This window comes from Anabas testudineus, chromosome 15, assembly GCF_900324465.2.
Source record: "Anabas testudineus chromosome 15, fAnaTes1.2, whole genome shotgun sequence".
NCBI classification, from domain to species: domain Eukaryota; kingdom Metazoa; phylum Chordata; class Actinopteri; order Anabantiformes; family Anabantidae; genus Anabas; species Anabas testudineus.
In genome coordinates, this window is record NC_046624.1 from 17,482,127 (window position 1) to 17,494,769 (window position 12,643).

General features: G+C 41.7%; 1 protein-coding gene across 3 annotated transcripts in view; it reads right to left on the reverse strand.

Annotated features, from left to right (window-relative positions):
* Positions 1-12,643, reverse strand: part of ehbp1 (EH domain binding protein 1) — a 117,244-nt gene that overhangs the window by 26,334 nt on the left and 78,267 nt on the right. Inside the window, exons 17-21 of one of the 3 annotated variants that reach the window (XM_026354680.1) lie at positions 12,288-12,557; positions 9,947-10,101; positions 6,137-6,275; positions 5,848-5,948; positions 3,219-3,339 (exon numbers count right to left, since the gene is read on the reverse strand). In XM_026354680.1, coding sequence (XP_026210465.1) covers positions 3,219-3,339; positions 5,848-5,948; positions 6,137-6,275; positions 9,947-10,101; positions 12,288-12,557 — 786 coding nt within the window. Of the gene's footprint in view, positions 1-3,218; positions 3,343-5,847; positions 5,949-6,136; positions 6,276-9,946; positions 10,102-12,287; positions 12,558-12,643 lie in introns of all 3 variants that reach the window. The other 2 variants (XM_026354679.1, XM_026354681.1) reach the window with 2 other exon arrangements.

Consider the following 12,643-nt stretch of genomic DNA (forward strand, 5'->3'; position numbering starts at 1 on the left):
AGATGATAAAAAATGAGATTATTTTAGCTTTGTAGCAAACATTACACATGCAAGTATAGAAAGTGTGTTATGTCTACGGTAACCAGCAAGCAGACGCATGATTTCTAAAGAGATGAAAGGAAAAACAGGATGCTGGAATGACAAAGCAAAGGCATGTGATATCAAAGAAAAGCACATTGAGGATCTTCCCAGGCTGTCTGCTGGTGGAGCAGAGACATGAACAATCAGTCATGGGTCAGTCGGTCAGTCTGTTCACATCTGCCCATCAGTCCTGCAGCGCTGTGCGCTACCACAGCACTGCTGCACACTGAGCTCACCCAAACTTACCTCAAGAGGTCTGAATCATATGATCATTGCACTGCTGTGACTACTCTGCACATCCCTCTGTTTATACAATCAGTTTTTTTCTGTGAACAAAACCGACTGGGTGTGAAAGTGTTAATAAGGGAATAGTCTTTGATTTATTAAAAGTTTCAGAGTGCATCCAGTTTTGAATGTAAATCTTGTTTTTTAGCTATAACCTCGACTGCTCACTTTTTTCGTTGTGATGTGCAGCTTTCAATGCACCTCTACTTCTTTAATTATCTTTTTTTTTCAACTGTGTTATTATTATCTAATTTTTTAGGATCCTATCCAGCACACACGTCCTCCAGCTGAATTAAAATTCTGCAAAGTGTTAAATATAAATCATTACACGTGATTACAAATTGTTAGAAATGGACTATGTAAGTTACACCTGCCTTGTGACTGGTGATCGGCACCAGTACTGAGCAGCAGGGACAGTAGGGATTTTGTCTGCAGTGTCTTCACTTTGAGCATCATCTGTTTTTGTACAATATTAATATTTTATGATTGTGTGTCTGACACAAGACCAGTGCAGGTAGCTGATACACACATGAACTTTGGCCAGATGATCCTACAGATCAACAGATTCAATAGTAATACAGGATGTGGAGACAATAATCCAAGAAAAGTGCTCTGGACAAATCTGGACTCTAGCTGGGTAGCTGTGGCTGGCGGAGTAGCTGGTGGTAATTCCTCATCATGTCCCCTAGTAAAATACGGGCACCAGCCAGATGTGAAGAATCAATACTGGATCTGTGCTTACAGCCAATCAGCCCCAACTTCAATCAGACATTCTGGTTCCAGAGAAAAATATCTATCATCTATGACAGCCTATAGAAAGGTGACCTCAGTTGGTGAGGTGATAAAGGTTACTTTAGTGACCACCTGTCATGAGCGCATCTCGCTCTGTTGCCTCCAGACTTTGGCCTAAAGGCTCAATCCATAACATATTGGATGAGTCTCTGGGAAAAGTGCTGCAAAATGAGATATGGAAACAGAATCACACTTTCAGGAAGTGAGTAAGATGCCTAACATCATGTGGCAAGCTGCTTGTTGAACTGCAATGCCACTGCGTGCCCATTTAAAGCCCATCTGATTTCTCACCATTACGGCCTTTAAAGGTTTCATATTTTAGGATATTATAACTGGTTAGTCCACATTTCATGGCAGTTTCAATCACTGACCAGATGTGGCAAAATGTCATCATACAACACATACTATATCCCCCGTACAGACACATACACCATACTACATCTCCCAGTTGTCAGTGTGTTGAGTTGTGGGAACCACATTTTCTCAATTTCATTCCCCACAGATGTTACAAAGTGGTGAAAGGCAACTAAGGTGATGTCTCTTCATGATATCCTTTTATTATTTAGTGCTCGCCTTCCCCGTTGTCACCTTCTTCCTTTTCTGTGGAATCATATTTTTCAGGAGAGGACTGCAGGTATATATATATATTTATTTATTTATATAGCTATATAAAGAGAAATCTTTATGGCCGAAGGTGTTTGGAAGTAAATAACCTGGCGTCTTGCTGGCTAGCGGCTGCTTTATCAGTGGGTGAAGAAGAAGAAGGAAAAACAGCCCTTCAGATTGACACAATGGCATGTGCTCCGACAGGGGAAGAGGGCACAGAAGCAGGGAGGGAGGCGAAAAGGAGGAAAGTGAACACAACAAACAGAGGTGAGATAGTCATGATATCATGACCCAAATGGGATGGAGAAGGTGAGCGTAAATCCCACCGCCCCAGTCTCCTTTCTTAAAAAAAAAAAAAAAGCCATCCTCTATCCTCCCCTGTGCTGCTTTTTTAGGATTTTGGGGGCTAAATCCACCAAGTTAGGCACTGATATATCAGAAAGAGCGTGACAGCTGCAACTAAATTACTACAGCAAATACTGTACATACACTTTCAGGACATTTGCAAACATCAAAATTTTACACTTCCTAGAACCATGTTTTTTTTTTTCCAGCAGCATTCTTGGGTGAGGAATGGGATGGTTTAGTATCACAAATGGGATGCTATTCTCCAATTTCAGTTAGGGACTTAACGGAGCCAAGGCCCCTCTTTTGGCTCGGTACACTGTCTCATGTCTTAACAAGGCTTTACCCCCGGCCAAATCTTAAATAAAAACCTTCCGAATCCAGCTCTGTACGCCAAACCAGATTGCACTTTGCATGTGTGTGAGCATTTGTGTGAGTCTGTCGTGGATTTGTGAACTGTGTCAGTGCTCATGTTGTGTTGCCGTGTGTGTGCGTTTCTTTTTTTTTCTTTTCTTTTTTTAAACATTTCTTTGCCTCCCTCTCTCCTCCCTTTAACTCACCCCGTCTTTCCTTATACAGCATATCAATGAAGGCCAGATATGTACTAGGGGAAGGAGGGTGTATGTGTGTGTAGCTGTGCATGGCTGAGCGCACTGTTCAATAGTGTGGAGGCTGGCTGGCTGGGGCCGTGGCTGGCAAACGGCTGCAGCAGAGACTTCGGCTGGGGCTCCGCTATCGCACCCAGTTATCGTTTCCCCCATGAAGGGCTCCCTTATCACCCCAGCCCAGAGAGGTCTCCCTTCTTCTCCCATCCCCGAGACACACTCCCCCTCTCTCTCCCTCCACACCCGCCCTTTACCTCCCTTCTCCACCTCCTCCATCACTCCCCCATCCCCTCCTTTCATATCCACCCAGCGCTCCGTCGCGCAACATTCAACCGAGAGGGAGGGAGGGAGCGAGGGGGGGGGCTTCAAAGATTCTCCCTCACACAAATGCACACATAAATACACACACACAAACACACTCTCTCAGCGCACATGCGTGTGTATGTGCGTGCGTACACTCAATTTGCCAAAACAGTTTTTCCAGTGTAATTGGGCTTGGGGTACCTGTGTCCATGAGATAGCGCAGCCTCTTCTCCACACGAGCTGCTCGGGCGTCTATGTGCCTCTGCTCGCTCTCCAGCGCAGACAGCTCCCCAACCACATACTGACTGGTGTCTTTGAACGCCTTCTGTCAACCAGAGAGCGAGAGAGAGAGAGAGAGAGAGAGAATAGTTATGAGAGAAAAGGAAGAGTAGTGCGATATAGCATTAAACAGAGGCAGAGAAAAAAGGGTGGAGGGATGAGACAGAATGAGGGAGAATAGAGAAATACAGAGATGGAACAAAGCAAAAAGGAGATGAAGGGATAGAAAAAAGAGAAAGGATGAAAACGAAGAAATAAAGCAGTGAAATGTTGTGCAGTGTGTCAACAAAAGAAAAATCTAAATCATAATCACCTCAGTAAAGTCTAATTTCACCACAGATAACACACACACCTGTGAAATGTTGTTGCCTCTCATTTTGGTTGAGCTTTGTCTTATGAATTCCTTTTCCAACTTCAAAACCACTTCATAGCTTCATTATTGCTTTATTTATATTTTAAAAGAACAGTAAAGCTTTAAATAACTGGGTTAGAGAACTAAGAATGAGGAACAGTGACTGTTTATTTGCACCAAACTAACAAGTTAACATTTCTTCTAGCAAACTTTAAACAGTCCACTTGTAAACCTGAACCAAAAGGCCAATGGCCTGCACTTGAGTAGCTCTTTTCTACCTTATCGGTACCCAAAGCGTTGTACACTGCCTCTCCTGTTCACACACTGACAAACTGATGGCTAAGCAGTTCAGTTTCCCAGGGACACTATGAAATATAACAGAACAAGCTCGGAATCAAACCACCGATCCCACTAGTAGTGACGATCAAAATATATATATATACAACATGTGCTTTGAATTACAAAGCAAATAACATCAGTATTTTGGATGATTTGCTGCTTTAAAGTTTGTTATATGGACACTTGTTTGCAGTCTGGAATCAATCTACCTGCAGGGTTAAATACCTTCACAGCTGTTTTAACTAAATCTTGCATTCAGCCCTTTTCAACCCCTACACACTTAAAGCAAGTCTTTCTTCTAACTTCTCATACACACAACCACCAGACACTCCATAATTATACATACTAGACACACACAGACACACACAGACACACACACACACACAAACACCCCAATCACTCTCTAACCATAAGCACTTAATACACACTCCATTTCTGACCCTCTTCACCTCTGTCTCCTGGCTGCTTGCTATTCTCCAGAGAAACTCCTCTGAGTGAGGAAAATGTTTATTCAAATTCACAACTGAGGATGCATCCGAAAAAATATCTCCATTTTATTGCTGATGCACTTCATTTTTCTTAATGGGAAGGTGAACTAGTGAGCAGGAGAGAGAAAGTTTTTTTTTTTATTCCACCCAGGCCAGCACTTTTTCCTGTACTCTTTCCAGCATGAGTGTGTGCATCGGTGTGGTTATGTGCACGTGTGATTTATGCAAGTGTGTGTGTGTGTGCATTGATTCCCAGCAGCCTCTCTTCTCTCTGCCTCCCTCCTCCTTGCGCGCTCTCGCTCTATCACCATATTTTTCCTTGGCAAATCAATTTTACACATGATCAGCCCACTCCCCTTGCCGCGCTCGGCCCAGCCGTAATTAAGAGGAGGGAAATTACCATATATATTATATTAATGCAAACATCATTCAGCAGGTAATTCTTGGCTGATCGGGATAATGGAAAGGTTGAACACCCATTAACCCTGGGGCCCAGGCACTGGGAGGAGGAGGGTGTGTGTGTGTGCGTGTGTGTGATGGGGTGGAGGGTGCAGGGTTGAGAGCAGTGGAGGGCTGCGTGGGAAGAGAGATTCACCCCAAGGTCTCTAGTGGCACACACACTCACATACACACTCAGTGAAATAATAGCATTCTTATAGACACAGTCTTTGTATGCACAAGTTCAAATACAGGCTGAGAAGAGAGTGTGAGAGTGTGTATACACTTGAAGGACACGGAGGCACACAACTTTCTTTGCTGAGATACACACACACACCTCTAAATGGCAGAGCAGCTGATATCTACCATTGTTATAATTAAAATGGCAGTGTGTTAGATCAATACTTAGATGTCTGTGTGGCGAAGAGAGGACAGTATGGGGAGAGTGTGTGTGTGTGAGAGAGGATGAGAGGTGGACAAGGTGAAGAGGAGGAGAGACTTTCAAGCACAGAGGGAGCAGATAGATTTATAAGACAAGACAGGAGACAGAAAGAAAGCTGACTAACAGGAAATAAAAAAGGCCAAGTAGGAGCAATTAAGAAAGACAACGTCCAACATCACTTCTGACCCCTGACTACTTTCTTTTACTTTGCCCGGACTAACTAATTCCTTCTCACACAATCATCTGCCGATTGCTCAGATTTTATGAAGCTAAATCTGCAGTGGGCTAAAAGTGAACTGGTGACCACAGCTAAGCAGAGGAACAATCAAGACTTGTTACAGAACTTTACTCTTTACCACAGTAAACGCTTTAAAATGTTTCCTCTACTTTTTCTGTCAGTTGAATCAGGTGTGAAAGTTTTAGGTATGCATTAAACTTTGCTCCTATGAAAACCGAAGTATAATTTATGAGAAAAGAAAAACATCGACAAACCTCCTCTTCAAATGGTCTGCGAATATCAATCTCTGTTAGTGAAGTCTGGTCCTCTTCAGCCTTCTTCAGATCCTCAGGAACAGAGATCTGTCTCTTCACCTCTGAAAGGATGAATCACAGTAAAATGCACATCAGGTCAGAAATGTATTCTGAGTTGTAAGATTGATCTGTTCTTACATATAAATACAGTTTAAGACACTCATCATATCATATGGGTGGTGGAGTCTTCTTCATTGTTGAGGTGTTTATGGTGCATGTCACATGCTTGTTGTGTTGTACTGTCCCCTACCTGGTCTGCTCTCCACATACTGGCTGAAGGACTTCAGTTGTGTTTTCCTGACAGCAGAGTCTTTGCTGAAGACGACTGGGCTACGCAACTTCTCAGTGGCTCTGCGCAGCCGCTCTGCTCGCAGCTCCTCTGTGCTATTCTGTAAGACAAAAACATGTGCATTCAGTCTCACGCATTAATCTTATATATTGTTAACTGGAGAATTACATTTGGAGCATTTAACAATGGTAACGTGATCAACAACTGTTGTAAAACTCTGTAAAATAGTTTGTACAAACAAAAAATCTATTTTACAAACATAAAACACCAACAGAGATGGACAAGTTGAAATATTGACTTAAAAAAAAAACGCTACTGTCTCTCCACATATTGTCTATTATTCTGTTAGCCTCTCCCAGTCACTTAGATCAACTCTCAACCATCTATTAGGCAGCCGTTTCAGGATTTCACAGACATCTTAAAACATCTACTGACAGGCCATGAGATAAATCTGGTAGAAGTTGATATGTTCCTATATTATTGTTTGCTTGTTAGCATCATATGCCTGAATTTGAGCAGATACACACACACGTGCCCTCTCTCTCACTCACTCATGAGGGAGACAAAAAGGAAGCAATTAACTTGACTTTCAACAAAACCCCGAGCCAGAAAATATATTCAGATTATGCAAAATGCAAAAAAACGCTATTGTTTTCAAAGTGAACATGTGTTAAAAAGCTACACGCTCGCTTCTTCCACTATCAAAAACGGCATGCAGAAATGCTTTATTACCGGGCCCCCAAATATGCCAAGCCGAGTGGAAAAGAAACAGACTCGGGCTAAGATTGACGTTGTGGCAACGTTAATAAGATGGCGAAACATGTAATAAAGTCGACAATTAGGGCAAACATGTTCCACTGCTTGAGACGGAGGGAGATAGTCAAGCAGGCTGTGTAGAGCGACTAATAGAGACGGTGTGGGTGGGGAACAAGCTGTAGACAGGGAGTTGTTAGTTTAGCTTCAGATTATTGACTTTCAAAAACAATGTGAGCAATTAGTCTGTTCTCACTTTGTTTTGTCTATTAGTCTGTCAGCTTCTACCAGCCACTTAAAACCTTACGCCAAGTCAAATCGAGGCAAATTTATTTATGAGGTGCTATAGAGAAAATACCCAATTACAGATTTTAAAACATAAGACCTAAGTTTAAATGTGTGAAAGTGCTAATGTCTGTGTGTGTGTTCATGTCAACCTCAGGACGGCACCAAGCGAAACAAGAAGAGCAAAGAGTAAAATTACTGAATGCAGGAAAAGTGGAGAAAAGAAAATAATGTAAGTAAAGGCCTTCTCTCAGACTGCTGCTGGGTTGCATATGATGGTTTTACGTCCTAAATAAAGCTAAATTCATTCTCTTCTTCAAGCTATAACTTAATTTCCAAAGTTTACTTTGCACAGAAGTCAAATCAAGTGGCTGATGTTATGAATATTTCATCTGTCTGTTTTAATGACAATGACAACAATCACTAATAATTGCATGTCCAAGGATTTGTTAGACTAATGTTGCACTTCTTGTCATATTTTCATGAGAAGGTTTTGTTTTTCTTATATTTTAAGTATAGTCTGGTAAAAACTGCAAACCCCTGCAATATCTGCAGGGAACTGGTTATTTAGTAAAAGGGTAAATCCCTGGAGGGAGTGATTAGGACACTGAGGCTGTCTCCCCAATTATTACTTACTGTGTAACTGTTCTGAATCTGACTTGGTTAGACAGCTATGGCTTGATAGTTAAACTGCTGCTGCATCACCACTGGATCCGTGTGATCGCCACACATGATGATGACCACACTAAACCTCCGCTGGCCACTGGCCTTCAACACCTTCTTAAAAACTATACAATGTCTTTCCCTCTCAATCTCTCGCTCACACACACAGAACACCTGCCCACTTGGCTACCCCTCTGTCTCTCTTTTACGCTCTGGGACAAGCAGATATTGGGGTGCCCCCCCTCCCCTCCCATCTTACTCCCTTTCTTTCGGCCTCCCTCTTTATCTCTTATCGCTGCTATCATCGCTGTGGTAAGCTGCGGCAGTGGTGATTCAGTGCTTTTGGTGTGTGTGAGTCTGTGAATGTGCATGCAGGGGGTTGCGTGACTAATGTTGCAGTCTGCTGAGCGTCGCATGCCCTTATCGTGCGCCACCGAGGCTGCGCATACACACAATCACTAATGAGAGGAAGAGTGGGTGTATGTTTGTGATGTTCCTGTAGGTCGTTCCACTCGCCTGAAGGACTTTTGGGATGCCCAATTCTCATGGGACAAGAGACTTTATCCTTCTTTTAAAGGACGGAAGTGGTAAACTTGCAAACTGCAAATTAAACATATTTGTGCAGACGTTAAAGTAAGACCAGCATTTTAAAAATGTCTTCTCTTTAAGGGATTTCTTAACAATAAAATATATTATATTTTTCTTTTTAGTAGTGTAGCTTTACATTTACATGGCACCAACATGAAGGTACACAGAAGTAGTTGAGCGCCAAAAATGACTGAATGTTGTACACTGTTGAAACGCTAAAAAAGTCAGCAGGTGACTAAAAAAAATGTGTCAGCAACACAATTAAACCCTTGTTTATACAATATCAGTATTTTAAGATACATGGCAGCAGGCATCTTTCTTGTTGCACCCCTAGTCTTATGATAAAACTGAGACTGTGATACAGCATAAGGTTGATGAGCTGATACTTTAGTTTATCTAAAATTTTAATATTATACTAAAGCCTCCATTTGAACTGATTACACAATAGATTCTGTTGAAATAGTTAAGAGGAATGTTTAAAAATATGACCAGTGGTCAAATAGATTAATTGTTTGTTCAGGGTTTTCACCTCCAGGTGAGCATATTCATTCAGACTTACACACTCCTACATTAATACATTGATGGCAGCTGAACTCTCGGGAAAGGAACAGATCAAAGTTCACTGCTGGAATCACAAATCAAATATCTGACAGAACTGAACGTACACACGTTTGTTTAAGGTGTTTTGGATTGGCTTAGATGTCAACCAAGTGGTGCTTTTACTTTTGTAAGGGTCAAGTGGTCACACACACACACACACACACACACACACACACACACACACACACACACACACACACACACACACACACACACACACACACACACACACACACACACACACACACACACACACACACGCACTAACTCAGTCACTCACTCTTTCGGCCATAAAGGACTAAGCCTTTTAGGCTTTGAACACAAGTGGGTGTTTATGTGAATCGATGATCAAAGACACCCTGTGTCGCCATAAGCAGAGAGAGTTTCTCTTGTACTGACAGCCACACACACACATCCTTATTCCACTTGACATTCAAAATCAATTAAACAGATGTTAAGACCGGCCGACTCAATATTCACATCAGAAGATATAGATGCACGCAGCAGCAACAACCCCCACGTACACACCTATACGCATACACAACAACTGTGTGAAAAGGTCAATAGAGGGAGACTGCCACATGTTATGTAGAGCATTAGGATGTCTCTGTGCATGTGTCATGGCTTTAGACAGACTCATATAGACACAAGCAGGATAAACTATGGTCTTCTATGAAGTGGTCCACCTGACTGATGTGTACACAGGGTCAGCCAGTTGTCAACCAGGGTCAATTAGACCTGATTAATTGGACTGACCCTTTGATAATGTGGAGGGAGGCAGGCGGAAAAACAGATAAAAGGAAAGAGAGGTGGAGAGAGAAGAGATACAAAGACAGAAAATAAAGATACCCAGTGAGTGTTTTGAGGTGAGTATGTTCGTACCGCCACTCCTTCTGTAGGGCTGAATGGAGAGGTGGAGGAGGCAGTGGGTGAGGATGAAGAAGAGGTGGAGGACGGGGATGAAGGGGAGCTGACTCCTCTTGGGTTGATCTCCACCAGCTTCTTCAACTTCAGATCCACATGCTTACTGTTGATACCTAGAGAGAGAAAGAAAATGAGTACAAAACTATATCAAGAATACAATGAAATATAAGCACAAACATACTTCAACTGAACAAAGGTACAGAATCTCATGTTCAACAGACATGCACACGCTGCTAGAATGAAGAGACATCTTAGTTTGCATTCATGTGCACAGACAAACACACACACTCGGGCACAGCCATTGATAAGGGATGCACACACACGCACACAAGTGGGAAGAGATATACGCGTATATTGTGTATATATATTTATATATACTGTATACGATATGTGAAACCGATAGAGATCTGGACAGACTAGCAGCCTTAAGTCCTGTTTGTACTGCAGAGAGGTGCTGAGTGTACATTGCTGGGACTGTCACCATGGAAACCACATGGCAAGATGGAGGCAAAGAAAAGGGCAGAAGGAGCATATCTGAGTTTTTAAGTGTTTTTCCCCCTTACATACTCTCAGGTGTTTATAATATTTATTAATGAAAAAACAATATGTTGAAAAATTATTTTGCAGTACTGACAGCCCCAGAAGTTACAAATATAAAGCTGGAACAACATGTTTCTTTTCTACAATTATTTCAGCAAAAAAGTAGTAACTACATAAAAGTAGAATTTATTTACTGCATAAGTTTAAAACTTTTCCCGTTACATCAAATAAATTCGATTTCTGTATACAAATCTTCAAAAGTTACTACTTTTATGTTTTATTAGAAAGATGACCAACTCTGCACAATATTAGATTATAGGATATTATATCTGATCTTATTTTGGTGTCAAACCATCTCTGATAGCTGATGATTTCTTCTTGAAATAATGGTTTTGTTTTTATTATTTAAATTTGAATTTAGCACAATTCACATGAATTTGCTCAAATTCAACTGACTCTTCTCATCTGTAAAAGCAAAGTTGCCCCTTCTTTTCCATCCACCTATCCTTAATTTGTTTATTGTATCCTTTCTTTCCCCCTTTCCTTTTTCTCCTTTCCTCACTGCTCTGTCACTGTTCCCTCTGTTGCTTTCCACCTCTGCCTTCCTGTCATTTTGTACAGCTTTATTTTCCAGGGACTGGTAACCACAGCTCCCCTGCCAGGCCAGACCACTGCACTGGAGAAGATGAAAGAACACGAGGGCAATCGTTTCATGTGTCAACTCCCCCTGTGACACACAAAAACACACACACACACACACACACACACACACACACACACACACACACACACACACACACACACACACACACACACACACACACACACATCCCCTGATGCATGCATACAGATGCCAAACAGATACAGAGCTTAACACGTATAGGATCATATAAATATATAGCACATGCAAAAACACACATGACCTAAATACAGAAAGATGGAGCAGGCATGAATGACACAGGTTTAAGGAAAATAATATGAAACATTTGGGGAGAAATCATTTGAAGTGTGGCATCAGATACGTTAGTGGTACAATCACCACTGTTAATGTCTTTCAAGACTACACAGAAATTTCCACTAACAAAGAACAAGAGAAATACACAACCAGTGAGAAACAACAAATGGTGCAGAGATATTTCACTTCAAAGCCAGAGGACGCATTTGTTTGCTTTCACGTTTGTTTCTTCTGGTTCCTCACTTTACTCTCACCTATCTCACATCGGCAGGAAATTGAGGAATAAAATAAATTAACTACAAAACAAAATAATTAGTTTACCTATGAAGATTTGAACAAATGCTTTCCTGAAGATATGATTTTATTTTTGTCTGGGGAGCAGTTTTCAGAGTTTATTAATTAGTACTCAAAGAAGTTTCCTGTAAAGGAAAATAGAAAAAACCCTACAAACAACATGGCAGCACTAAACATACATATATGTTTAGTGCCTCCAGTGTGAAGTCAATAGGATGCAGAGGTTATGGGACAAGTGCATAGAGGCTAATTTACGAAAATGCACTGAAAGATAACAGCATGCAAGAGTAAGCAAAGCTTAGATCAGACTGTCAGAATGATGAGGACAGTTCAGACTAGAGCAAGTAAAAAATGTGCTTAGTGGGTGTCAGAGATACAATGGAGTATCAAAAAGACTGAATGTATGCAGGAATATTTGCTAAAGATGGTCAACACAGGGAAATGGGTTTGTTAGATAAAGGCAAAGACAGTGAACCATGCAGCACCACACAGATTTTACAGTGATTTTACCCTGAGAAGTTAGCTCAGAGCCATGGTTAATAAGCTCCGGGGGCCCATGGGTGCTGGAAGTGGTTGGAAGAAGGGGCTCCAGCGGCAGTGGGTTAGTAACCAGCACAGATGCAGATGTAGAAGCAATTCTATCATCATCATCCTCATCATCATCATCATCCTCCATATTATCATCACCAGCACTAAAATGTAGCTTCTCCTTTTCAGCCTCGCCCTTCTCCCCATCCTCACCGTCAACCTCATGATGACCTCTCACTCCATGCAAAACATCTGTGTGCATGGAGCAGCACAGAGAGAGAGAGACGGAAAGAAAAGGAAGCAAAGGGAGGAGGTGAGCATAAAGAAAGAAAGGAGAG